The sequence below is a fragment of the Penicillium odoratum genome (genome assembly GCF_028828045.1).
Source record: "Penicillium odoratum strain IBT 22623 chromosome Unknown utg000005l_segment0_segment0, whole genome shotgun sequence".
NCBI lineage: Eukaryota > Fungi > Ascomycota > Eurotiomycetes > Eurotiales > Aspergillaceae > Penicillium > Penicillium odoratum.
In genome coordinates this window covers 7,070,848-7,097,654 of record NW_026643147.1, presented here as the reverse complement: position 1 = coordinate 7,097,654, position 26,807 = coordinate 7,070,848, and the positions used below count along the sequence as shown (strand labels likewise).

The 26,807-nt window shown below is 48.6% G+C and overlaps 12 protein-coding genes across 12 annotated transcripts; 6 read left to right on the top strand and 6 right to left on the bottom strand.

Moving 5' to 3' along the window:
* Positions 1 to 421: 421 nt before the first annotated feature.
* Positions 422 to 784, top strand: N7520_008243 (GFA family protein; the record flags this gene model as incomplete). Its single annotated transcript, XM_057142177.1, has 1 exon — positions 422 to 784. One exon carries the CDS (start codon positions 422 to 424, stop codon positions 782 to 784), a length of 363 nt encoding a protein of 120 aa, XP_056996183.1.
* A 132-nt stretch (positions 785 to 916) lies between these two features.
* On the bottom strand, positions 917 to 2,151 carry N7520_008242 (type I glyceraldehyde-3-phosphate dehydrogenase; the record flags this gene model as incomplete). The annotated part of the gene is made up of 4 exons (XM_057142176.1): positions 917 to 1,220; positions 1,273 to 1,387; positions 1,434 to 2,003; positions 2,064 to 2,151. 4 exons carry the CDS (start codon positions 2,149 to 2,151, stop codon positions 917 to 919), a joined length of 1,077 nt encoding a protein of 358 aa, XP_056996182.1.
* Positions 2,152 to 3,200: 1,049 nt separating this feature from the next.
* On the bottom strand, positions 3,201 to 3,836 carry N7520_008241 (Major facilitator superfamily domain general substrate transporter; the record flags this gene model as incomplete). The annotated part of the gene is made up of 1 exon (XM_057142175.1): positions 3,201 to 3,836. One exon carries the CDS (start codon positions 3,834 to 3,836, stop codon positions 3,201 to 3,203), a length of 636 nt encoding a protein of 211 aa, XP_056996181.1.
* A 363-nt stretch (positions 3,837 to 4,199) lies between these two features.
* N7520_008240 (putative tartrate dehydrogenase) lies at positions 4,200 to 5,404 on the bottom strand (the record flags this gene model as incomplete). The annotated part of the gene is made up of 3 exons (XM_057142174.1): positions 4,200 to 4,547; positions 4,599 to 5,089; positions 5,146 to 5,404. The coding sequence occupies 3 exons, from the start codon at positions 5,402 to 5,404 to the stop codon at positions 4,200 to 4,202; spliced, it is 1,098 nt and encodes a 365-aa protein (XP_056996180.1).
* Positions 5,405 to 5,830: 426 nt separating this feature from the next.
* N7520_008239 (uncharacterized protein) lies at positions 5,831 to 6,775 on the top strand (the record flags this gene model as incomplete). The annotated part of the gene is made up of 1 exon (XM_057142173.1): positions 5,831 to 6,775. One exon carries the CDS (start codon positions 5,831 to 5,833, stop codon positions 6,773 to 6,775), a length of 945 nt encoding a protein of 314 aa, XP_056996179.1.
* A 344-nt stretch (positions 6,776 to 7,119) lies between these two features.
* N7520_008238 (CeGAL family transcription factor) lies at positions 7,120 to 9,180 on the top strand (the record flags this gene model as incomplete). Its single annotated transcript, XM_057142172.1, has 1 exon — positions 7,120 to 9,180. The coding sequence occupies one exon, from the start codon at positions 7,120 to 7,122 to the stop codon at positions 9,178 to 9,180; it is 2,061 nt and encodes a 686-aa protein (XP_056996178.1).
* Positions 9,181 to 11,357: 2,177 nt separating this feature from the next.
* On the bottom strand, positions 11,358 to 11,925 carry N7520_008237 (uncharacterized protein; the record flags this gene model as incomplete). Its single annotated transcript, XM_057142171.1, has 2 exons — positions 11,358 to 11,708; positions 11,767 to 11,925. 2 exons carry the CDS (start codon positions 11,923 to 11,925, stop codon positions 11,358 to 11,360), a joined length of 510 nt encoding a protein of 169 aa, XP_056996177.1.
* A 2,361-nt stretch (positions 11,926 to 14,286) lies between these two features.
* Positions 14,287 to 15,081, top strand: N7520_008236 (uncharacterized protein; the record flags this gene model as incomplete). The annotated part of the gene is made up of 1 exon (XM_057142170.1): positions 14,287 to 15,081. One exon carries the CDS (start codon positions 14,287 to 14,289, stop codon positions 15,079 to 15,081), a length of 795 nt encoding a protein of 264 aa, XP_056996176.1.
* An 802-nt stretch (positions 15,082 to 15,883) lies between these two features.
* On the top strand, positions 15,884 to 17,938 carry N7520_008235 (rDNA-binding RNA polymerase I transcriptional factor; the record flags this gene model as incomplete). Its single annotated transcript, XM_057142169.1, has 1 exon — positions 15,884 to 17,938. The coding sequence occupies one exon, from the start codon at positions 15,884 to 15,886 to the stop codon at positions 17,936 to 17,938; it is 2,055 nt and encodes a 684-aa protein (XP_056996175.1).
* Positions 17,939 to 20,846: 2,908 nt separating this feature from the next.
* N7520_008234 (alpha/beta hydrolase) lies at positions 20,847 to 21,860 on the bottom strand (the record flags this gene model as incomplete). The annotated part of the gene is made up of 1 exon (XM_057142168.1): positions 20,847 to 21,860. The coding sequence occupies one exon, from the start codon at positions 21,858 to 21,860 to the stop codon at positions 20,847 to 20,849; it is 1,014 nt and encodes a 337-aa protein (XP_056996174.1).
* A 721-nt stretch (positions 21,861 to 22,581) lies between these two features.
* erdS (aspartyl-tRNA synthetase, cytoplasmic) lies at positions 22,582 to 25,473 on the top strand (the record flags this gene model as incomplete). The annotated part of the gene is made up of 1 exon (XM_057142167.1): positions 22,582 to 25,473. One exon carries the CDS (start codon positions 22,582 to 22,584, stop codon positions 25,471 to 25,473), a length of 2,892 nt encoding a protein of 963 aa, XP_056996173.1.
* Positions 25,474 to 25,882: 409 nt separating this feature from the next.
* On the bottom strand, positions 25,883 to 26,800 carry N7520_008232 (uncharacterized protein; the record flags this gene model as incomplete). The annotated part of the gene is made up of 2 exons (XM_057142166.1): positions 25,883 to 26,356; positions 26,528 to 26,800. The coding sequence occupies 2 exons, from the start codon at positions 26,798 to 26,800 to the stop codon at positions 25,883 to 25,885; spliced, it is 747 nt and encodes a 248-aa protein (XP_056996172.1).
* Between the last annotated feature and the right edge of the window lie 7 nt (positions 26,801 to 26,807).

Sequence of the window (26,807 nt, the reverse complement as noted above, 5' to 3'; positions counted from 1 at the left end):
TCCGTTCCTATTTGCTATCATGTCTGCTTGATGGAAATATTAACCCAAATTTATCTACAGGCTTCCATCAATTCTACTATATCCATTAGGATGACAGAATTGCTACATAAGCAAGCCTTTGTCAGCAGTGCCCCAGCACCAGTAATCTCACTTAGAGTCTCTACAGTTCCCGCTGGCCCCCACCTATTTAGCGCATGACCCAAAGAACTTTTGTCCCTCCAATATTTACATTTGGCTTAAATTCTTAGAGGATCTAACAACCAACGGCTCTCAAAATCTACAATGGCACAGGGTTTCATGACCGGCGCTTGCCTCTGCAAGAGCATAGCATACAAAATTCATTTAGATTCATCAGAACCATTTCCAAAGGTACGGTCTCTCTTATTGCGCTACAAGAGTATCCTATTCGCCTACTAACAACATGTCCCAGGTGATCATCTGTCACTGCACCAATTGCAAACGTAATACCGGCTCCGGCTTTTCTGCCAACATCGTTGTGCCGAAATCCTCTTTTGAGTACACCAAAGGGTCGCCTAAGGTGTATGTGGATCGCAGCGATAAGGACGTGCGCGTATTGCGCGAATTCTGTTCCGATTGCGGGACACCATTCACATCATCGAGTGATGACGTGGAATTCGCGGTGAAGTCAGGCACACTCGATGAAGAGCACCGACTGAATTGTGCAAACCTGGCAAGCGAAATCTGGCATAATCGAAAAGATAAATGGGTGGACCAATTACGAGATGAGCGTGTTCGGAAGATTAATGGTAGCATGGGTGCTTAGTTAGAAAATTGGAAGTTAACGTCCTGTGTGAACAATCATGTCAAATGATTCTATTGAATCTAAGCTCTATTGCATAATTTAAATGGTATTATATATTTTCGCGAACATCAAACTCCTTTCCAGATGGCACATCTAATTGGCTTCTTGGGAATGCACCAAAGTGGTCAAGTCAAGAAGGCGGTTTGAGTATCCCCACTCGTTGTCGTACCATGCCATGATCTTGAAGAATTGAGGGTTTAGCTCTGCACATGCGGGAGCATCGACGATAGCGCTATAGGGACTACCATTGTAGTCACTGCTCACCAGCTCCTGGTCTGTAACCTGGAGAACGCCAGCCATACTCGATTTAGAAGCAAGGCGGAATTTGGAGATGATTTCTGAGAGAGAGGTTGGCTTGTCGGTGCTGACTGTGAGATCGATCATGGAGACGTTGGGTCTGGGTATGTTAGCTTTTGAATTAGGATGGTAGAAAGTCTTCATAAGCTTACGTGGGAACGCGAATGGAGACACCGGTCACCTTGCCCTTCAGTTCGGGCAGCACTGTTGCGACGGCCTTGGCGGCACCAGTGGTGGTGGGGATAATATTGTTGAAAACACCGCGTCCTGAGAAGGTTAGAAATTGTCGAGTGTTATTGTGCAGATAACTTACCTAGACGAGCGTTCTTCTTGCTGTACCCATCCAGAACCTGCTGAGATCGGGTAGCGGCGTGAATGGTAGTCAGGAAACCCTGAGTAATACCAAAGGACTCTTGGAGAACCTTCAAGACGGGAGTGACACAGTTGGTTGTGCAGCTTGCGTTGGAGACAACGCGGCACTCTTCACTGGGTGTATAATCATCGGAGTTCACACCGTAGACAAATGTAGGGGCGTCTGAGCTAGGTGCGGAAATAAGAACACGCTTGGCGTTGCCGTAGGTAATATGATCCATGGCGAGCTCGCGCTTTGTGAACTTTCCTGTGCACTCGAGGACATAGTCGACTCCTAAGGAAGCCCAGTTGAGCTTCTTCAAGTCCCGCTCTGATGTAAGAGCAACTCGCTTTCCATCAATGGTAATCAGGTTATCTGAGACAGCTTGGATCTCGACTCGGTCATCTAAGTTTCCCATGGAAGAATCGTAGCGGATAAGATAGATGAGGTCATCAACGGTGACGCATGTGTGGTTAATGGCGACAACCTGGATATCAGATCGGACGAGTGCAGCACGGAGTACATTGCGACCTATGAGGCATTACTAGTTAGCCTTTGCTTGTACTTGGTTAGGCAGTTTATGTCTCCTACCAATTCGACCAAAGCCGTTGATGCCGACTTTACAAGCCGAAGGAGCAGTAGTTTCGCCAACAGGCATGTCGTTGATTGAAGGAGCCATGGCAATGTGATATGATTTTTGAAGGTACTTGAAGGTATTCAAAAAATGTTGAGAGAGATTTATCTTAATTTATTCTATTATCAGAGAAATTTTCACAAGAAAACAGGAGTCTTTAGTATAATCCAGACCACTATCAAGACCCATCGTCATGTCATAAAAACATATCTAACCCGAATTATTCCGCCGCAAGACGGATGCTGATTCGGCTTCCAACGTCGGACAGTAATACTCCATATGATTTAAGGACTGATAAAGCTCTTTTCACAGTATGCAAACTTCAACGGAGCCCCGTTCGGCGGTACCGCATCGGGTATCCGGCTGGGATGGATCCATCGGCAACCAATAGCGGCGTCTCATCGCCCCGAAATTCCCGCTTCCGCTTCCCGAGCAACGCGGACAAGGCAACGTCCGCCTATAAACGCGACGAACAAGCCTTGTCTTCTCGGCAGTGCCAATGGGTCTAATGGGGCTGGCTTGACTCCGGGGTAAAAGTAGCGAATTTCGGAGGTTTCTGGTCTAGATGTGAGCGGTCCATTGGCTATGATTTAGTGCTCGGCGTCAGACTGATTCAGGGACCACTTTTCATGTCTGGGATCAGGTTCGTGGGGCCTAATCGTATATTGATGCCGTTTGATTTGCGGATGAAATCTATTCCCGTACCTGTCTTCCTCCGCATCGGCATTCCGATACATGGTTTTTGATGCCGCGGACTGCCAGGATTCCGGTTTCGCCGATGGGAATGCCGAAGGTGACCTACTATCCACGGGTATTTTGCTTTTATCGTCTAACACGGCAGTTGGAGGAGGTTGCAGTGCGGGACTAATTGGGCAGCATTCCCTCCTCTACCTGCTTTCTAAGAACTCATCCCAACTTTCAAGATGGATGACCTACTTTTCGGGAAAATATGAACTCAAAAGTTGCATCTATTGCCCTAGATGTTCGAATTGCAAACCAAAAATCCCGCATTGAACTACTGTAACTCTTTGGGCATGAAAACGCGACACATGATATTCACAGCTATTAATCACATGAACGCTATACCAATCCAATCAGATACGCTCCTTCATCTCAACAGATCCGCCATTCTTTCCCTCGATATAAGCCATCAAGTCCATATCAGTAGAATCACCCCGGGGCAGATTCCGCGCCATAGAAACAATCTTCCAGAGAGACGATGCATCCCGAAATACATGAATCAGCAACTCCAAGTTACGATTCATAGTCTCCGGATAGAAGAAGTACACCAAAATAGGAATACAGGCCGACAAAATCGCGTATATGATATAGTACTGGTATCCAGTTGTCTCAAGAGCCACCGGAGTGACCATGACAACAACAATATTCCACAGCCAGTGATTGGCAGCAGAAATTGACGTCATAGCAACTCGAAGGTGCACTGCCGCAACTTCCGTGCAGTACAAGAAATTCCTACCCAAGAAGCCGATGGGGTAGAAGATGTTGAACAGAAAGATGAAGCACGCTGATGCTATCGACGCGTGCTTGTTAGTGGAACCAAAGCTGGCTGTTATAGCCAAAGCGGCCATACAAGCTGACATGCCCGTCCCGCTGACTATGAACAACGTGCACCGGCCAAAGCGGTCGATAGCGAAGAACGCAATGAAACAAGATAGGAATTTCCAGGTAAGGGCACACGCAGCCAGGATAGAGGAAAGGGATGCGCTCATGTGTAGATTCTTTTTGAAAAATTGTCAAGGCGTATACGAAGATTGCCGCGACACATTTGTTGGAAGAATTGTAGAACAATGCAGAGACAGAATCGATAAATAGAAGCTCTTCGTCATTTTTCGAGAACATTTCTCTAATTGCATCCTCTGACTCGGAGGTGGCTTCTAGGGATTAACAGCTTCGTCGCTGGTAACTAAGCCCTCATATGCTGCCAGACTGGCAGATGCTTCATCCACCCTGTTACAATGTGATCAAGCTCATATGCTGAGTTTATCATATTCTACAGACTGACTAGCTTAGATTTATTGATCCTTGCGACTTCATTTTATTCAACTATGATCTAGAGCTTTGATCTAGAATCATTATTTAGAACCCAATTTCTTGATCTCTGCCACGACAGCTTCCGTGACCTCCTTGGTGGTAGACTTTCCACCCAAATCCCGAGTCAGAATTCCTTGCTCGCAAACATTCTCCACGCATGCCAGCAGCTTCTTCGACGCGTCCTCCTCGCCCAGCCATGCGAGCATCTCTGCAGCTGTCCAGAAGGTAGCCACGGGGTTGGAGATACCCATGCCAGTGATGTCAAAAGCAGAGCCGTGAATGGGCTCGAACATACTAGGGTACTCGCGGGTAGGGTCAAGATTGGAAGTAGGGGCAATTCCAATAGAGCCAGCCAGGGACGCAGCAAGGTCAGAAAGAATATCCGCGTGCTAAAAGATGCGTAAGTAATTATATCAATTTCCAGTTCGTTTTTAACGCACCAGGTTTGTAGCCACAATGGTATCCAAGCTCTCGGGCTTCAACACCATCCTGGTAGTCATGGCGTCAACCAGCATCTTGTCAACAGTGACATCGGGGAAGTCCACGGCAACTGCCTTCGCAACCTCGTCCCAGAGAACCATGCCGTTGCGCTGGGCATTACTTTTGGTGACAACAGTGAGGAGCTTACGCGGACGCTTCTGGGCAGTCTCGAAGGCGAAGCGCATAATTCTCTCAACACCGTATCGAGAGAAGATGGATACTTCGGTAGCTACCTCCCAAGCTTTGCCTTGGTGAGAGCGGCCACCTTGACCGGCGTATTCGCCTTCGCTGTTCTCACGGATGATGACCCAGTCGAGGTCACCTGCCTTGCAGTTGCGGAGTGGTGACTCGGTGCCGCGGAATACTCTGGTTGGGCGCACATTGGCGTATTGCTGTAGGGGTTGGCAGATGGCCAGGCGGAGGCCCCACAGAGAGATGTGGTCGGGAACATCTATTGATGGATTATTAGCTGCATACAACCAGGAAAGCTGGGGTTGACTTGTTTACCGGGTGCACCGACGGCACCAAAGAAGATTGCATCATGCTTCTTCAGCTCTTCAAGTCCGCCGTCTGGAATATACTTTCCAGTTTTCTTATATGTCTCCGAACTCCAATCGTAGTGCTGGAATTTCAGTTTGAAGGTCTGGAGGGTATCCGTCAAGGCATTCAGCGCCGCAATGCCGGCGTCAATGACCTCGGGACAGATGCCATCAGCGGGGATTGATGCAATGCTGTAGATCTTTCCTGAAATAATTGAAGGAGACATGGTGAATTGAATTCAAGATGTGTGATTCGAAAAGTGGGATTTCTTTGTAAAGGAGAAGGTACTTGTGCTTGTGGGGGATTCGGATCCTTTTGTTTCTAGCCCTTCAAGCTCCCGGGTCTTGATGGAGACCAAGTTTGCTGATCCCTTCATGGCCAATACAATTAACCAATGAAAATGGTAAGAAGATTGTTGCGGGGATTTCCAAGTCCGAGGTAGTTAACGTTGAGTGTTAGTGCGGGGGTATCAGGAGAAAGATATGTCCGGCCCATTCCTCAAGGCAAAATAAGAGGCGAATCTTTTATCCAGTCATAATTGATTTAGACTCTACAGTATATGCTTAACATATTTTTACCTGAGTAGTATTATCATATTTGGAATTAATACTGCTATATCACTTCGCTCCTGTTACAACAATCCATCATCACGATGGCCCCTCCGAAAATTCCCCCAGAAAATATTGATAATGTCCTGTATCACATTCTACCTCGAATCAAACAACATAAAGCTGCACAATCGACAAATCCGACCAAGCATCCCTTCGTCCTCGCCCTGACAGGCCTCCAGGGCAGCGGCAAGTCCACCTGGACCGATGCTCTCGCTAGCACTCTCCGCAACAAGCACAATTACCAAACGATAAACATCTCTTTGGACGATCTATACCTTGACCATGACGATCTAGTCACGCTTAGAAAGACCAACTCACGCAATAAACTTCTTCAAACGCGAGGACAACCCGGAACGCACGACAAAGCCTTATCGGTATCATTTTTCAGAAGTCTGAACTCATCGGAAATATTGCTTCCATCTTTTGATAAGCGTTTGTTTAACGGAGAAGGAGGGAGAGTATCATCACAGCAATGGGAACGCGTCCCCGCCGGCGACATTGATGTTGTGATTTTTGAAGGGTGGTGTGTTGGATTCCTGCCTCTCGCTGAAGATCAGGTTCGAATGCGGTGGAACAAAGCCGGGAAATCTGCGAGTGATTCGATGTTTCCTACAGCTACCCTGAAGGAACATGTGCTTGAGCATCTCTTGGAGGTGAATGAGAATCTTCGACAATACTGTGAACTATTCATGGGGCCTAAGCATTTTGATTACCTGGTTCATCTGGATACGAATGATCTGGTTAATGTCTATCAGTGGCGTGTTCAGCAGGAACATGCTCTTTGGAATCGAAAAGCCAGAGGTATGACTGATGAAGAGGTTGTGGAGTTTGTGAAAGGCTATATGCCGGCTTATGAGCTATATCTGGACCGATTGCGAGAGGGAATATTTTCCGAAGAGGGAAAAGGGCAGCTGCGAGTTGTTTTGGATCAAGAAAGGGAAATAATTGCGGTTGAAGATGTTTCGTCAAAGTGCCAGCGGAGTTGACTGGAGATTTTCGATATACATACATCCCCTAACTTGCTCTTGTTACGTGTATACCCTGTGACCTAGTATCTACCCCGGTACCTAATCAACTCAAAACCATCTGTATGCCCTTGATCGGATTATAGAGAAGTACATAAGATTTTAGAGAATAGTGATAACAATCTCTAGCTTATATACCACATTTATGAGCTTTCAATTTCTGGTCTAAACACCAGGGAAAGCCAGTCCGGGGGATATATGATTATGTAATCCAAGTGGGCCTCATCCAAGCCAACCTTTTGCTTCACGAACTTGCTCCCGACATTGCGTATTCGCCTTGGCATCATCTAGAAAATGTGATAAGGATGGCCCCCCCGTCCTCTCTCAGTACCCGCTTAGAGGACGAGTCAGATCGCCAATATGGGCCAAGTCTCACCAAGCGACGCAAGCGAGCCTCAACGGCGGACGCGTCGAGACCCTCCCCTCGCGAGATCGGGTACATGAGAGAGCCCCAGAACGATGGATCTGCCAGCTTTCTTGGTAGCTCCAGTGGGATCCACTTTGTCCGGCGTGTTTATAGTGCATTTGCTCGACGCTCAGCGGATCTACAGCAGATCCGGGCTGATGAGAGCTCGGTGCCTGGAGAAGATGATCGCTTACAGCGAGACTCTGGGCATCACGATACCAGTGAGCTATGGAAAAAGGAAGAGGTGGATTTTTCCTCAACGGCTACATTTTCCTTTGATGATCTGACTCACTGGACCCTTCAATACTTTGAAAATTGGCATCCGATTTTTCCCTGTCTTCATGCACCCACGGTTCTTAAGGCCATGGAGAAGATCGGAAGTGATGGCCTAGACTCAATTGACAGACTTGATCTAACCATCATCCGCTGTCTTGTTTCGATATCATTGGCGGATAGCCGACAGGTTCAGACCTCCACGTTGAAAATGCGCTCTGTCCCCGTGCCTTTGGTATTCCAGACTGTGAAGCACATTATGCAAGAGATACAATGCTTGTTATCGGAGCCAACTGCGCTTCCACTATTACAAGCTGCATTCACCGCTCAGCTCACCCTGACTTCCCTTTTGCGCCTTAATGCTGCATCTCGTGTGGGCGGGATCATTACCCGAACAGCTTTCCATTTAGGTCTGCACAGATGTCCTGGTCGCTTTGCCTGCTTCAGTAAGGAAGAGGTTGGTATTCGAAAGCGTCTTTTTTGGTCAATTTACTCTCTTGAGCGATATTTGTCCCAGGCTCTAGGTGTTCCTCTTAGTATTCGAGACGATGATATTGACGTTTGCTATCCTGGCGCTGAAAGACACGGAAATCCTTCCGGTCAGTCTGACATCGGCCGACTTAAGTTGCAATGCTACCTTGCCAAATTTGCCAGAATACGAGGTTTGATTCTGGAGTTGCGCAACAAGTCTATCCTGCATAGTCACGCTGGCACGGTCGAGGCATCGCATGTAAACGGTGAACTGTCTCAATGGTGGAATGAAGTTTACGACGAAGTAAACCCCATTGAAAGCGCATCAGATGCAGATCTCGATCCAAGTGCGATACTTGCTCCCTATCATCGACTTTTGCTGGTGATTTTAAGACATGAAGCCATCATATCTATGAACCGGCCTCTTCTCGCCGCTGAGGAACCCAATCCCGAGTACAAGAATGCCCTACAAACGTGTATTGGTTCTTCGCGATCCTTGCTTGCTGCACTGACGAGATTCAAGTCCTCGTCTGATGCTCCCCTCACATGGCCATCTTTCACCTGGACAACATGGATGGCCTGTCTCGTATTGATGTACGCATCTTGGGAAGGCGAGCTTCCCGTGACTACAGCTATAAAGTATGCTAGAATGGGTATTTCTGTGCTTGAAAATCTTACTCTTCGAGGAAGTAGCTGGCCAGAGACATGTATTGAAGCGATCAGAAGTATGGAGTCGGCTTTGCTATTGAACTTCCCTTCTCAAGAACCATTTACAGGCTTCCTTACCAACGGGATGAGTCTCCCAGAATATCAAACTAGGTCTCCGAACAACACGCCTCGACAGCCTGTGCGTGCGAACACAACATTTGCTTCTGGTCACCAAGGGAGAAATGATCAAGCTATCCTATCTTCAACTGGCGCGCAAAGATTCGGAACACAGACAAATCCTACCACGCGGGATTCTGGGGAACCGACTGAATTTACAATCCCACATGATAACCAAGGCTCCGCATTTGAGCTTTCGTCGTTCGAGGCATACTCGGCTGGTCAGAGCTCAGCCGGTCTTATATTTGGAAGTATTTCAAACACAAATGCACATCTCTACCCGGTGAATATAGGCCAAGATTCTCAGCCATTTTCGGATGGATCTTTCTTTATGAATGATCTATGGAGTGTGGCAGATGGGCCATGGATAATTGATGGCAATCTACTGTGATATATTACCCGAACAATGAAATCTACCTCTCTTCGAAAACTGATTAAAGACAAATTTAACGTACAGAAGGCCTTAGATTAGATCTATGAGTTTCCACTTAACATTGAAAAGTTAGTCAGGATTTTCAGTTGTCATAGAGGAATCATTAAGGTTTTTTTTCGGAATCAAACAGGATTCATTATGATTTGGATTCCTGTTGTCTTTGGACCTTAGTCGGCTGCCGTTGAGCGATGTTTGGGTTTTTAGAAGCCTTATTGATACCATAAAAAGAATTTTTTAAGTCGGATTGATGATAAGGAGTGAATCTCGATTCTCTTGTTCTAGTTGCGATTGTTTCTGCCTAATTTTTCCAAAAGCTGAGCTGTTCGTCTCCCCTCACAAATCATTCTTGCTTCATGTTCGAAAGTGTCAAGGGGTGCGGGCACGAGTAGTGGTCACTAGTGAGAAAAAGCTCCACATAGTATGCCTTACCAGGCATCAACAGACACGGGGTTCAAGCACGTGACATAAATCGGAGGTTTCTTTGTCCGAGCGGAATTTGTTTCTTGCCACTCTACGTCTTGTGCTAGATTGACTAAATCAATGCGCAGTTTGGCAAGTAAGATGCTGATATATTCTACTGCTACTTTAGTCAAGTGAAAACCTAGCATTGAGTTGCAGATCTTGTGACCAAAACGAACTCCATCAGATAAGATGCCAGGTAGTCACATCAATATGCAAACTAGATATATTGACTGATATAATTACTGCAGCGAATGATAGCCTAAGTCCGATATCCTGTGAGATATGCAGGCAGCGAAAATGCAAAGTTGGTCACGCGACACCTTACAGAGAGCTGTACTAATCAACATAGTGTGACCGAAAACTGTATGATTCATGGGTCGTAAGCAATTGAATTGCACCTAACCATTTCACCGTCACTGATAGGCCGTACTGCTTGAATTGCTCGAATGATCCATCGAGATGCGTATATCCCGAAAGTGGCAAGAGGTATCAGTATCTCACGGATCCCGGAGACGAAGAAAGCTAAGATTAGTCATTAAGGGGCTTACCTCTCGGATATCTCAATCGACTTGAACAAAGACTAGCTGAAACCGAATCAGCTTTGTACGGCGCGTTAGTAACACTTCGCTCCATGAGACCAGCTGTAGTGGTTCAAGCTTCCGCAAAACCAGATGGGCAAAAGCACAAGTCAGGGCGCATGGAAGAGTGGGCCCAATACCCTTTACAAGATTGGACCGGTATAGAGCGCTGGATGACCGGAGTATCTGACCAATTCATGACTGAGAGATACCCGATTGAGGCATTTGGTAAATCCTGGGGGCGAACGGATCCGCCTATAACCTCACAAAATAGCAACCAAGCTCGGAGCCCTGCAGATGGGGAAACCCAAGGAGCCTCTTCATCTTACGCTGGGCAACCCCCAGGTGACGATCATGTTCGAAGTTCTCATGACATCCACTTTCGCCCGGGGAGAATGAGTTTCTCGGCGTGTTCGCAGGATGCTGTTGTGGGGTCCGACGTGGCGACTGGAGACGAGCATACCGACATGGGGGCTAGCGATGATCAAAGCGTGACAGGTCACTCCAGGGCAGAAGAGCTGTCGAAGATTAAATCCAGTATATACTTTTAATCGAGGCGCTTTTGAACGGACATTTCCCGTCTTCAAATTTGCGGTTTCAGTTGCACTCAACTTGCGACGGACTAAGTTAACCTCCGGTCGCGTGTTTCATAATCCCCCAGAGAGTGTAATTCGGAATGAACAAATAACCAGCAAGCATGACCCCAAGGCCAGAAATGGAAGGCAATCACCAAGCTTTGAAGTCCCTTTGAGTTGGGTAAATAGTATGCGTTGTCGCGATCAGTTGGATCTCAGACCCACTTGGCTCGGGAGTAGCAAGCAGTAAAGGCCGAATGACATTTCCACGAGACTCCCAAAACTACACTTATTATCAAAATTTACTTCGTAGGGACTGAACCCCTGCCGAGGTTCTAGCGCCAGAGTTCTTTTTTTTTACGGATATCAACATGTATTTGCTATTTAATGCATTAAGCAGGAATCGACAGCAAAACTACCATTTCAAATTGACAATCCATCTTTGAAGTTTGCTTCTTGTTGAGGTGTGCTCAGGTATTGGATAATCCCGGATTTCTGTCTTGCAAGACAACTGGCTTTTTCAAGAAGGGCCGCCATCGGGCGACCAGACGACTGAGAAGACTGTACCGCGGTGGCCTGTCAGTTTCGAGACACACTGGCCCGTGGCGGCGTTCCAGATCTTGACGGTCTTGTCATCGGACGCTGACGCGAGCTGGCCACTATCAGGCGACCAGTCGACTGACCGGACCCGATTTTTATGGCCGGTCAGCGTCGAGCGATCCCTGTAACCTACGAGATCACTGAATCGCTTGAGCCGCGAATCGCCCGGACCGGTCAGCGTCGAGACACCGCGGCCTGTGGCGGCATCCCAGATCTTGGCGGTCCCGTCATCGGACGCCGACGCGATCTGGCTGGCATTGGGAGAGACCAGCTATTTGTCGTTGTAGACTGAGAGTCTCACGATATGTCTTGCCAAGTCTCTCCATCACAGAAATAGTTTCTGGGTGCCTACTGCCGAAAATCTCACTTCGCAGACTGTACAACTGCCTGTCGATGCCTTCGGCCTTGTCATATTTCCCCTGGTCGTAATATGCCACAGCGAGATCTGCCATGGCCTGCATCGTGTCCAGATGCTTGGCACCAAGCATTTTTGCCGTAAATTGACCACTTCTTCCCCGATCTTCTCGGCCCAGTCATACTTTTGTTGCTTGCGATATGACATGGCTAGATCTTCCATCACCGCAAGTTTCCCCATCTCTTTCTCCAGCGACTCTTCCGACACGTAGATTCGTGGCTGTAAGGAAAAATCAGAGGTAGGAGACGATAGTGATGCGAGCCCTGGATCTGTCATCGGCGTCCCTGGGGATCGAAGTTGCGATTTGCTGCGCTTGATGGGTACTATTGCTACTATAACTGTTCGACCAGCTGTTCAACGTATCAATTTTATCGAGAAGGTAATGAACTCTCTCGACGAGATTTTATTATAAGGTACTCCAGGGATAGGACTCTTGAGTTTCACGAGAACCTTAATCGATTGATGCAAGGAAGAAATTCACCTTGTCAAATATAAATATGTCCGAATCCTTTTAAAAACAACTCATTACCTTCTGTAGCTAGTTATGTATAGATAGCCATAGTTAACCTATTACTTACACCTGCATGTATCTTCGCTATCCGAATTTTGCGTTATCAGTATCGATTTGTAAATCTGATATTAGTAAGTAATAATCCAGCCAATCATCCAGGATAACTAAGATCTCATCTACAGAACCATGGGGGTAGTTCCATTGGATACCAATGAATTTAAGGCGAATGCCTTTACTATGGGTAGACAAAAGCGGGTCAGGTTCCAACTAAATTCATTTCCGCTAGTCCAATGCATTTACTAGATTCTGAGGTCGTACAGTGCTGAAATTTACTCTGTAACTCAGCAATTTCGATAAACGTATGCTGCATTGCAACGATGATTTTACTGTCAATACTGCTCAATACGGATGCGAACACTGAGGAGGGAACATATCTTGATGTCTATTAAATAGATTTTGGTGCTAGTGCCTTTGCAGTGGGTCCCGAGAAAAGAGGAAACAGTCCTTTTACGGAGCAAGCAGATTTCGCTAGTGAGTGACTGTAACGAGCGGGGTCCACCTCGGCCCACCAAACTTGAATGACCCACGAGCCCCTCACAGGTCCATTGAAAAAGAACCGATCGCAACCACGGGGCTCAATCAGGTGCAGCAGCCCTGCATCTTGAAGCGCCTGTCGCACCAGGATCACGCCGGCGGCATTCGGACTGGGTTGAGGCGCCACCTGATTGGCCGTGGCGCATCATGCCGGCCGTACCTGGGACCTGGCGATCCGTCGGTCTCGCGGAGCACAGACTACTTTCAGTTTTGGGACGGCTGGTGGTGAAACGGACCCCGGACATTCGAGTTCAGAGCTGTTTCATATCCTTAGGGCGATAAAGCGTCAAAGGAAATCATTGCTCACGAATAAAATCCCGTTCCCTTTGATCAGGCCTTTTACCATTAGGTTGGTATTTTGTAGACCCGAACAACTCAAGGTGGGACGTGCCCTGGAGTCTGCATTAGTTTTAACACGTCAAGCGCTTTTCATGCCCAAGGGGAGCATGGCCTAGCCCCCATGACAATGAACCTTTTCTGGTTGTGCGCCCCTTCCAGGCACGGACAATGGGGCTGTGGCCACTTTTTCGGACAAAGTAGATGGCGAAAAGGAATGAATGAACCCACCAAGCAGAAAGGAGAAACAGAATAAGAAAGACTGGAAAGAACCCGTTCGCCACAAGAGTGAACAAATCATGGTGGAATAAGGCTCCAGACCGATGGTGAACCTTGGAACGGGAAGTAAGTGGAAACGTTTAAGTTGAGCTGGAATCGACTTGATTGGGGAATCCAAACAGTAAGCGCCCACGGAAAGTTCTTTAGTTCAAACTCCAGACCTTCAGACCCTTACCTTTGCCTCTTCCCCTTCTTCAGGGATTTCCTTCATTCTTTTCCTTCCCTTCATTTCTTAAGTCCTAACAATATTGATCTATGATCTAAGATCTGTGATCTGTGATCTGTGATCCTGGACTCCCTTCAATCTCCATTCCCTAGGGTTTTTTTGACCATTTTTACCATTTACCCCTGGCGCGTCCTGGTGGTACGCCCCTCATTCATAAAGAGACCGAAAATCCTACGATTTTGCTGCGCAAAGTTGACGGGTTAAGCCTTGACATTCATTTTGAACTGTGCAACACAGATTCGAACCTCAAAATTACTTCTCATACCAGACATTGAACATTCCTGGAATTGATCTTCATTCGCCGCCCCCGGATCCCGCGACAATCTATCTACCACGCGATATTAAGCCGGTGGCGTATAATCTGGAATTTGAACCCGAATATACAAAAGAGAGCACCTCGGACTAGTTTATCTGTCCCCAAATCGAACCCATATCTTGTGAATCCCACACTCGTCCTCACGTGCCACAAGCCACGTCTCTAGATCATCATGTCGACTCTCACGCGCGCTTTCACCAAACGCCACAAGCGACCGGAAGTATCGGCACCCATGCCATACCGCGAGGAGAAAGCCAAGGGCCATTCGCGCTTCAATTCCGGCTCCATCAAGCGCAGCAACATCTCTGGTCCTGTTCAGCTGATCTCCACTACCAATATGTTGGCTTACAACGCGCCTGATTTGGGTTCCATCGCGCAATCCCCGGTGTCTTCTTCTTCTTCCTCTTCCATGCGATCGCGTGGTAACTCCGACGTTGCTGTTTCCCCACACAGTTACTCCTCAGCCATCACTACCCCCGATGTCTCCCAGAACACTTCTCCCATCGACGGGAGCCCGACTTCGTACTTCCCCAAGCGGTCGGCAACAGTCACCAGCGCCCCACGCTCCTCCACTACATCGACCTCTTCAACGGAGGCACCGGTTGTTCCCACGCGAGCTCTCTCACACACCAAGCGATCTCACCAAGATCTTGCACGCAAGCGCTCCCAGTCCGGAATGTCTCCACCAACCTTAAGCGCGCCACGCAGCAATCCTACGCTCGGCGCATCGCTAGAGATGTTCAAGGCTACACCTGAGTCGCATCCGTTCAGCAAAGAGCTAGCGCAGGTCAATGAGGTGGCCGAGGAGTTCGGTGGTCCCCACGTACTGGATGAGGACGAACTATACCTTACTCGCAAGGGACTGCACAAATTCACCGTCGATGACTACCTTGCCGAAATCGAGGAGTTATATGGAAGTGTCTTTGACAATAAGCTTGGACCCATTAGTGCGGGTCCGTGGCTGTAAATCATTGACAATCCTCCTGAATACCGGTTGAGCCGGGACTATAATCCATGACCCACTAGTGGCGTTTTTTGACAGGACTGGATCTTCCTTGACAACGCCCGCTACGACCAACTCCTATTCACTCTCTTACGATACTTTGATATTTATTTCTGATTCGCACTATACCATAGGAGGAGCCTTCAGTTCCCGATTTGAATTTCGTTCTTTGCTTTTCCACTTGTTTCGCGATTCTTTGTATTTACGGGACTACGATGGGTTTACATATCTCATGTTTGGCATATACTATGTAATCATTATCATCACATTAGGCTTCCAAATGTTTGAATAGATGCAGTGTTAAAAGACAAAGATTTCCTAGTACTTAGGCCGATGAAAGGCTGATATTGTTGCCTCAGGCATTTAATGACATAATCTTCAATATGACCTAAACAGGACTAGTGTCGAGGCTCACCAGTCACGGGTTCTCCGCAGCCCCACAACAAATCCCATGCAGTTTTTTTTCCTTAACTCCAGCACTTGAATCCGATGCACCACGTCTCAGTCTGCGTATCCATCAATTCACTTGACTGACTGGAATATTTCTGGGGGATAAAGACAGACAATAAGAGTCCCATCCCTCTTACCTGTAACAGAATTTGAAAAATTTGTCCGATCAAGCGGTCGTGTGCTTGACTACTGTCCCTGTCTTCACTCCTTCGAGCTGTCCCTCTGCATCCACCGGAGGTTCAGTCCGACAGATGTCGATAACACAGCGGTCTTACTATCCTCTTTCCCAATAACGCATTCTTCTAAAATATCGATCATGGTGTCCGTTGCCACTGCTCCCCTCTCACCGGCCCTTACAGCGACACCCTCCATCCATCACTCAAAGATGATTGCAGCTTCGTCTCCTGTATCGATCCTCAAATCTTCCAAGCCTGTCGGAATCAAACGCAAAATGGATGACGCCGACTTGACCCTCTCCCCATCCCCGCAGGATGACCTTCCGAAGCATCTTGCAAAGCGCCCACGCGTCACCTTCGACGACAAAGACAGTGTTCGCACATTCTCGGTTCTTTCCGAAGACCCGTTCACAAACACGGATGGAAAGAGCCTCGCAGTGATTCGTGAGGAGGTGCGTCGGGCCATTCACCACCATGTTACAACTGGAGATAGCGAGGCCTATGACCAAATCAAGGAGATCTTCACCGCCGACCCCAAAAAGGCCGACTCCGGCATGCAATCATGGAGCCTCCCGACGCATGTATCTCTCAAGAATCATCTGATGGGTCTTCTCTCTCACATCGCCTCCTTAGACCGCAACTGTAGTGGGCTGGTTCAGGCTATACTGAACAGTGAGTGGCTTGGTCGCGATGAGGCATACGTGAAGCTCTTCATCCGGTTCCTGGGCAATCTTGCTGCTGCACAGGGATCATATCTCTCTCTAGTTTTCCGCATGTTGACTTCGAAATTAACCGGCGTGTCATACGGAACTGGCCGACTGCCTGGCTACCCTGTCGTTACACCCTCGGAGATCTACACCCGTATTCACATGGCCCTGCGCCATGTGTTGCGGCTCATTCCCGCTGGGAGTGGAGCTCTATCACCGATTCTATCCCAACAGTTTCCTCCCGATCCCGACCCAGCTAAGTGTTTCCTCGCATACACCCGAAATCTCATCAGAATCACCCAATACGCCCCGGAGCTGCAGTCTGACATCCTTGCCCTTATCACCGAGAGACTGGTCAAAGTTGATGTGCAGATACAAGTGGATTTGGAAGACGTTGAGGACGAGTTCGGGGAGGAGTTCCTACTAGAAGCCCCTCCGAACCCGGATGAAGAACTGGATGAAGACGATGAGGATTTTAGTGATGACGATGAGCAGGAACAGCGCGCTCAGGAGATCAAGGGAAACATTCAAAAAGTGGACGGAATGCTTGATATCCTCTTTGAATTCTACTCGGACCCGTTTTCATCAGGAACAGCCGCCGACAAAGAAAATACTCTGTCACTTTTGATCAGCCACTTCCGATCCATCATTCTCCCAACCTACAAATCACGACATTCACAATTTCTCCTTTTCCATTTCTCTCAGCTGTCTCCGGATCTTGTTGAGCTGTTCGCCACGGAATGCATGGATATTATCTCCAGCAAACGCCAGCCAGGTCTCATGCGCCAGTCTGCAGCCGCTTATCTGGCCAGCTATGTTGCTCGTGGTGCCCACATCTCTGGCGACGTTGTGCGTGATGTCTTCGACCTCCTTCTCACACATGTGGACAATTTACAAGCGGACTATGAACCTGGCTGCCGTGGTCCAGATCTCCGACGCTATGCTCCGTATTACTCTACCGCTCAGGCCGTATTCTACATTTTCTGTTTCCGCTGGCGTGACCTGACCACCGCAGCCATCGATGGTGACACAATGGATCAAATCGATGAGCTGGAGCCGAGTCAGATCACCTTTCCACCCAACATCAAGGAGTACCTCCACAAGTCGATCTACTCGCGACTGAACCCGCTTAAAATCTGCTCGCCCGGCATCGTGACCCAATTTGCACGCATTGCCCACCACTTCCAGCTGCTCTACGTCTATCCTCTTTTGGAGACCAACAAGCGTCTTCGCATCACTGCCTTCCGCAGCATCGCCACTCATGGCCACGTCGAGCGTGAGACTCGCGCTAGTGATCATCTTGGCCATCAACTTGATGCCTACTTCCCATTCGATCCGTACCACCTCCCCCGCAGCCGACGCTGGCTGGAAGGTGACTATGTCGAGTGGCGCGGTGTGCCAGGTCTAGACGATGAGGACGACTCAGACAGTGACGCCGATGATGACGATGACGATGATGACGACGTCACAGCAACTGACGAGGAGTGAAAATCCCCTTGCTATCGATACGCGGGGGCCCATACCTCTGTTTCATTTGCACAGCATCTAGCACTAGATCTAGATCTACCTTGCCCTACATTCTGTTCTTTTAGCGTGGCGTTTGGGATATTGTCTGAAAATTTCTGGTACAAAAGTTCGCGATACCATTTCAATGCCTCAAGCCATCTTTTTGAGCGTGCATGGAACCTACTGGAGCATATGATTCGATTTGCTTGCACGATTTGTGCTCCCATAGCTCTAGCCAGAAATGGAAATCTTTATCATTATAATAAAACATAACGCCAGCTATAAGGTTCATTCGTGCGAATGCGGTCATAACACTTGTAAGCCCTGGTGCTCGAGTCACCTTTCGTAATGCCCATTGTCTGATGATCGATGTCTTCTCCACATCTGAGAATGAGGGTCATCCTTGCGCGTTCGTGCGGTCGGCTAGGTGTTCCAACGATTTCTTAAGTGCCCATCTGCCGTGAACACCGCTTTGAACTGCACGCAAATCTCAAGTGTGAAAAAAAAAATAGCCGAAGGATTTCATCATGTCATTGATGCAATGCTTCGGGTGGCTGCATCCATGAATTTAAACTTCGTCGGCAGGTCCCTTTCCTTCTTTCCTCGGTGCTGACCTGGCGTAGGTTGAATCGCTGCCAAGAATATTCATATAGCTGAGCCTTCTTCTACTTCCTTAGCCCTTTCGGCGTTGTTTAGTCTCCGTTTCCGTGAAGTAGTGGCTCTCACGTTGGCAGGTGGCGCGGCTGCCTTTGCGACTGGCGAGTCCTGAGTCAGGCTAGCGTGATGCGATTATGAGAAATTTCAACATCCTAGATACCGGGGAACCCATGGAAGTGTAGGTTCTGCGGGCAAAGCGAGCGCACAAGTGAACTCACTACTGAGACTACCAGTCCCGGACATTAAGATCCACAGGTTGCAGTCCTGATAAGAACTCTATGGTAAAATTAGTCCTCAGATTTTCCACTAAATTCTTTTCATATAAACAACAAGAGACATACTCCCCTCATTTGTCATCGGAAGGGTGGTCCGAATCCAACTATGAGCTATTGGAAGATATGAATCTGTTACTGGTTGGTGGTGATGGCATCATTAAAGCAGTCGTGATCCCGATCTGGTCTTTACACCAATCAACAAGGGCTGTTTCAGGCTTCGCTGAGCTATATGTTCGAGATCGAAACGGCATTCCAAATCGCCGCCAACACGAGCGTATTGTGCTCGCTTCCCCCCGACCCGAATACCACACCCCCCAATGCCTGATACTTTCCCATCTGGAATGTTTTGGTCGATCTTTGGTGACTGACCCTAGTCGCACTACCCCTCCTAATCCGAATGTATTTTTATTAATCCAAAATTTACGTATTGTAGCTCTGGCTTCACCCAAGTCTCCGGCAGGTTCGCAAGGTAGTGAGTGGATCAGTGCCCAGCAAATGGATCATTCAGACCACGAACGGAAGAAGATGTCATCGCTCGACTTTCTACAAATGCCCGTACCCCCTTCCTAAACCATGTCCTGACTTATGGAGGGGATGTACCTATGCCGCATCTATCGTCAATCATGGACATGGTCAGTGAAAGAAGACCTGCCAAGCCTCCATCAAAGAGAGAGCAAATGGAACGGAACAATATAAATATCTTTAGCCAACTAGTTCTAAAGTCTTGCTTCTACAGATGGATATCGAGGGCAACACATGGAGTCATTCGCAAAGAAATCTAGATCAGGATTCATGAAAAAGGCAGTATAGCAAATACTCAGATATTGTCATATCCTAATCATCAATTGTGATTCATTCCTGGTATTCCGCATTTGACTCGGGTAGATCCTTTGGGTTTAAATCTCGACTGGGTATGAAAGAGACCTGAAACAAGAATCTGGCAATTTCTCCACGTACCCCCCAAATTACTCTTGTACACCCTTACCCCATACGCAAGAACATACTCATAGCTCCGAATTCAGTGGCACCCTACAATATCAAACTTCCAAATGTTCGTTTTCGATTCGCATTTTTCATTTATGTATGTTTATCTTCAATATCCTTGAATAATCCACCGCAGCTGAACGCGTAGGTGCTAGGGTAGGTGCTGAAGTAGATACTGGGGTAGATACACTTGATTCTACCTAGGTAGGCTATAGGGAATTGATTTGGGTAGTTGACTCGAAGCCATGACCTATGGGTACATATGTTCCTGATCGGGTTAGGCAGGATGTATAAGAGTAATTCAGGGACTAAGTGGAGCAATTCCCAAGAATCTTGATATTCAATCCCCTCTAACGAAAGCCTGTAAGAAATTAGAGGGAATAAGCAATCAATTCAAAGTTAAATCTGATAAATATCAAGATTCTCAAACAAACGCAATGTTGACGAACGTTTAGCAGAGTTCCAACTGTGCCTTGATTGGAATTCTTGGCAGACCAATTCAGCCCTGCAGTAGTAGATCACAAATTTGGGTTTTCGTCCAAGTGCCCAATGACATCACTTGAACTCGGGGACAGCCTACATGTGCGTCAATGTGAAGGCATGTGGAGACATGTTGGTGCGGATCTGCCGATCGGCCTTATATCATTCCTGGGAGGTCAGACCAGCCAATGATATGAATGTCTATTTTTTGCATAAAGCGAGGATTATGCTTGATTAGTTATGCACTTATGCACTTGGACACGAAGTCGTCATATACGAGGTGCAGCTTGTGGCGGACTTCTCATTTATGACTCATTTATGAGCCTTTCCAAAGGTTACGAGGGGAAGTTTACTTTTGATAAGAATTGACTGAAGTGAAATGGATTTGCAATAAAGGATGAATTTGTGCCCCGGGCACAAGACGCCGTGGATGCTCATGAACGCTAACCAAAACTGGCAGTCAAAAACATGCAATCTATCTAGAGCAAATCGAATCACCGACCGAAAATCGCCTTCATGTCAGCGCATGCGTCACGATACAGAACGTCTACGCTACCCTGGTCGCGGAAAGGGTTGGCTGACTTATCCCAAGCATGGCGGGCCTTCTCAATCATCATAGCACGAACACGCTTCCCAAGACCTTCTAAGCGGCGGACAAAAGTCTGGCCCTCTTTCATCAACATATCCCATTCGCATATATACAAGAAGATATCGTGCGGCAAGGCTTCATCCAGCATCCGGTCGGAGGCGCGTACGGGCGATGCATAAGGGGAAGTCCGATCCTCTAGATTGGGAACATACGACTCATCGAAGAGAGTGGTGAAGAAGGCCGGAAGAGTCTCGTTTGGCATGAGACTCGTCATCCGACGATGGTCACGGGACTCTAAGAAGTCCAGAATGGGATACCAGCTGAAAAGGGCGACAACCCGAAGCTCACCGATTTGATCCACCAACCGTTGTGTGGAATCCGCCCTGCCAAAACGTTCCTTGATCTCGGTGTGGAGTCGCTCGCGGAGTCGCAGCGGAACCGTAACAGCCAGATTGCCGCCCGCCGAGAATCCGCTCAGAGCCAGACGGCTCACGTCTAAGCCCAGATCAGTGGCATGGGTGGCTAGGTAAAGCAGTGCGTCGACGCCGTCGTCAACCGCCGCGGGAAAAGGGTGTTCTGGGGCCCGTCGATAACTCACACTGGCCACGACTGCATCAACTTCTTTCACCACGGCGTCGGCCCAGCGGGAATCATCGGTAGCGCATCCAAGGGTAAATCCTCCGCCATGGAAGTTGACGCAAACAGGAAAGCGGTGACCTTGTCGGCGTTTTTGTTCGTAGTCTGGTGGGCAGTAAAAATGGATGACAACGGAGTGGCCTTGAGTATCGGTTTCGACGGTGCGGGTGAAGCGAGGTTTTGAGACACGTGGAGGAGCGATATCATGCAGGATCATTCCAATGCGCATTAGGAATCGCCAAATGATGGCTTGAAAATATAGCCACTGACGGGATGAAGCCATAGAGAAAGAGAAAGGGGGGGGGGGGGGGGGGGGGGAATGATGAGAAAAAACCCAGACAGTTCTCCGGATACAAGGATACAAAAATTAATGGATAAATGATGGAGAATAGCACATGGCTCAAGGTAAGGAATGTAAAAGGAAGAGTTGCCGAGAGGTCGAATCTGTTCACCTTGTTCCTGGTGGCAAAAAGATAACAAGGAATCAGGATAACATATGATCAGGAGTAAAAACTGCACAGTAAGGAAGTTTTGAAATTATTTACTAAGGAATTAAAAATATGAATATAGAAACTAAATGAAAGCAAAACCAAAAAAACCATTCCCTCCATCATCATAAGATAAAGAATTATTCTTGATTAAACCTGGTGAGATTGGTGAATGTAATCCGGAATTCGGCTTGATGATGATGTCATGTTATTAGTTAGCTTGGCCTTATATCCCCATATCGCCATATATTTCCCTTTTCTCACATCTTGCGTCTCTCTGTTCCATTCCATATTTCTCGGATCCGCGCGGCATTTCTTTTGTTGATAAGCTTCAATTGATTGGTTTGGTCGGGGCAAGTGATTGCACGAATCGCCCACCACCCGCCTGCAGTTTCCCCTCCTTCGGTGCTGACTCCCCCCACATCTGGGAATTCGGTCCACTCATATACTTCGACCCTGCCCCCCATTTCTTACTTTTTTTTTTCTTTTCTTACACACATTACCACATTGCCTACCATGTCGATCAAAAGGGCCCTTTCTAAGGCCATTCGAGGGCGCGGAGAGAACGATGACTCTTCCGGCTCCAACGTTCGTACCAGCCTCCCCCGAATCTCCCTGTCCCGCGATGAGGGTTCGCCCACTGCCTCCCCACGCCGCAGTATTCTGGGCAACTTCTTCCGCGATCGGGACTATGTTTCATCTTCCGAGGACTTTTCCGATGATTCCTCCTCCGGGGCGTTGAGTAAGAACCAACAGAAGCGATTAGTACGCGAGCAGCGACGCTCAGAGCGGAGTCGTCTCAGCGAGGAGGCCTTCTCGGAAGCGGATCATAACCGAAAGGAAGAAGAGATTGCCAAGGCTGCTGCGGACGAGACACCAGAGATGAAGGCCAGATATGGCGAGCTGCCCTTGATGCAGTCGCAGGACCGACTGCGGGAGGTGCGCGTCCCACTGGATGATATTACAGCGGAAATGGTCGGCCAGGATATCTTCTTCACGGCTCGACTCCACGTGGTTCGTCGTATGAGCGCCAAGTTGGTCTTCTTGGTGTTCCGCCAGCAGCTGAGCACCTTCCAGGGTGTCCTGCACGAACGTGCGGGCATCTCCTCCCTCGCCATGGTCCAATGGGCGGAACACCTGCGGGTGGGATCGTTCGTCCGGGTTCGCGGTAAGCTGCAGAAGCCAGAGGTCCCCGTTCTTGGCTGCAGTATCCATGATGTCGAGTTGGCCATTGATTCGGTGCATCTGCTCGTCAAGCGCGAGGAGCCAGTGCCTTTCAGTGTTTACGAGGCGGAGATCCGGACCAACGAGGAGGACAAGATCGAGGGCCGTCGCAGTCATATCCCTGACCGGACCCGGTTGACCAACCGTTTGCTTGACCTACGGACAGCAACCTCGCAAGGTATCTTCCGCCTCCAGTCGGCCACTTGCAATCTCTTCCGCAGTGCATTGGATGAACGAGGGTTCATCGAGATCCACACCCCCAAGCTCCAGGGCGCCGCCACCGAGTCCGGCGCTAGTGTTTTCCAGGTCAATTACTTTAATCGCCCAGCATTCTTGGCCCAGTCGCCCCAGCTTGCTAAGCAGATGGCCATTGCGGCTGATTTCGGTCGCGTCTACGAGATTGGTGCTGTCTTCCGTGCCGAGAACTCCAACACCCACCGCCACTTGACCGAATACACAGGTCTTGATATTGAAATGGCTATTGAAGAGCACTACCATGAGATGCTTGAGACCATTGATGCCACCATTAAGAATATCCTCCAGGGTGTTTACACTAAATATCGCCGAGAGATTGACATCGTCAAGCACCAGTTTCCATCAGAGGATGTCAAGTGGTTGGAGACAACACCCGTGATTCGCTTCGCTGATGGCATCAAGATGCTCAATGACTCGGGCTGGCGTGACGAGCATGGCAACGAATTGCCCCTTGACGAGGACCTGGCGACTCGCGACGAGATTCGCCTTGGTCAATTGGTCAAGGAGAAATATGATACTGATTACTACATTCTTGACAAGTTCCCCCGTGGAGCTCGCCCCTTCTATACTATGCCTGACCCAGAAGACGATAAATACACCAACTCCTTTGACATGTTCATTCGTGGACAGGAGATCGTGTCTGGAGGTCAGCGTATCCACGATCCCCACATGCTCGAGGAGAACATGCGCGCCGTGGGAATTAACCCAGATGACATGGAGGAGTATCTCGAAGCCTTCCGCTGGGGTGCACCGCCTCACGCCGGTGCAGGTGTTGGCCTGGAGCGTTTGCTGATGCTTCTCCTTCAGGTGGGTAACATTCGACTGACCTCCATGTTCCACCGTGACCCGAAGAGTCTGCCTGCCAAGCCTCCAGTGCAGACCCTTCGCCACCCTGAAGCATCAACAACTGAGCCGGTTTGGCTGCGAGACCACCACCGTCGCGTTGCCTCAAGCGTTGATGAGCTGCCACCCTTGGAGAACATTGTTGCCAACTACGGTGACGCAACCTCGACGTCTTGGTTCGATGACCGATACAAGATTTGGCGTGATATGAGCACAGGTGCCGCCGTCGCCTATGTACCTAGCACCAGCAACTTTGTGATTGTCCCTGGTAACCCAGCGTGTGATCCCAGTCAGTACACTCGTACCATCACACAATTCCTCCAGTGGCTTCGCCGCGAGACCAAGTACAAGCCTGTCTGGATTCTCTGCTCTCCTGAAGTGGAGACCATCCTCGGCGAGCGATTGGGATGGCGCAGTCTGTCCTGTATTGCCGAGGAGCGTGTTGATCCTCAACGCAACCAGGCTGCATCTGACGGAGAGCTTGGCCGCAAGCTGCGTAAAGCCGAGTCTGAAGGCATCAAGATTGTCGGTTTCAACCTGGGCGAGCTTCCCAGCGAAGAGGTGCGCAACCAAATTGACGGACGTATCCAGGAGTGGCTTGCAAATCGCAAGGGCACGCAGGTTCACTTGTCGGAGATCCGGCCATGGTGTGACTCGGAGCACCGCTGGTACTTCTACGCCCAGGACAAAGAAGGCAAAATCTGTGCCTTCGTTGCGCTGGTCATGATCTCCCCCGCTCATGGCATGCAAGTCAAGTACAGCTTGGACTTCCCCGGTGCCCCCAATGGTGTCATCGAGTACATTGTCACTCATGCCATCCAGACCGCTGCCAAGGCGAACGTCAAGGGTCTTACCTTCGGTGCTGGTGCTACCGCCCGCATGACTCCAGGCCACAACCTGCATGGCACCAAGATCAAGATGCTGGAGCACACTTACGAAGCTCTCGCCAAGCAATTCCACCTTGTGCGTAAGAGTGAGTTCCGCGCCAAACTTGGTGCCGTTGAGGATCCTCTCTACATCGCTTACCCATCGCACGGCCTTGGTTCCAAGGGTATCCGTGCTATTCTGAACTTCTTCGAAGATTAAGCCATCCATGACCTGTCACTTGGATGCATTACTATGAGAAGTACGATTTAATGCTCACATTTATGACTGCAACTAATTGGCTAGCTTTGAGATTCAAAAGCACCATCTGCGCTACGAATCTCAATCAAGATTTGAAGATGACATAGAGTAAAGCGCAAGAATGAATTTCTCGAGCGCTGGACCTACTTAAATTTTCGTGCTTTTTGTTTCTGGCGCCCCTTGTTCGTTACACAATGCTTGATGAAGTATATCCCCTCCTGTACTTATCCGCTACATGTATCTCCTATTATCTATTCAGTATTAATGGAAATGCAATACATGCCTACTATTAATAACCCATGCCCACGTTTGTAAAGACTACTATACATAACCAACAATAAAGACTGGATCGAAATTTGTACCTACCCCTTTACTGCTCCTTCTTATCCGCACCATCATCCTTATCCCTAAGCTTCCTCGTTCCCTCAATCAACCCCCCAATCTCCCCACCAATCCACTTCGCCACAAGCCCAGCAGTAACAGCAACAACAGCAATCCACCCCGCAGTCCAAACAAGCGACCTAGGGAAAACATTCCACAAGAATGGATCCAAAATCAAATCCACAGAAACAGCCGGCACAGTCTTCATCAAAGACTCCTTATGACTAAAATAGTCTGCCGCAGCCTGGACTCGCAGAAACAGCACCGAGTCCGTCGTTAGCGCTGTATCTGGGGATGTTTCTCCTCTCTTGCGACTTGATGCGCTGCGTGCAGCATTTTCTTGGAGTTGCGTGTCTAGTGCTGCGAGACGGGCTGTGGAGAAGATGCTTAGAGATGAGAAGAGGGATTTGTCCTCTATTGTCGTTGAGAGGGAATGTGTTGAGAGTTTGAAAGATGTAGGTTGCTGGATGAATTAGCATTTTTCTCATTCTGACGTATTCCGTTTTTTTCAATTTTCCATTTAAATGCAATAATTCCATGCGTGTATAATGTAATGCAGACGAAGCATTTGAAACTTCAGGCTCCGGTTGGAAACTAGGTAGGATGGGGTTCTTACCGTAGCTAACCAACATACCCTCACCTCGTACCGCTGACCAGGCTTCAAATTCTCAAGAAAGAACCACGACTCCGTACCCTCCGGTGCCTCGGTGGTAGGGAACGAAGCATTGAGCTGTGCTCGCACGATGTGGTTCTCTGGTGAGAGCCGTTCTAGACCGAGGTCATCTAGAGCTGCCTCTCTTGATGGAAAAGTGACTGCTGCTGGAGCGAGGAAGATTGTTTTCTCCACGTTTGCGCGGACAATGTTTGTGAGGAGGAATATAAGTCCTAAGATGGTGATGTGGTGCATGATGAAC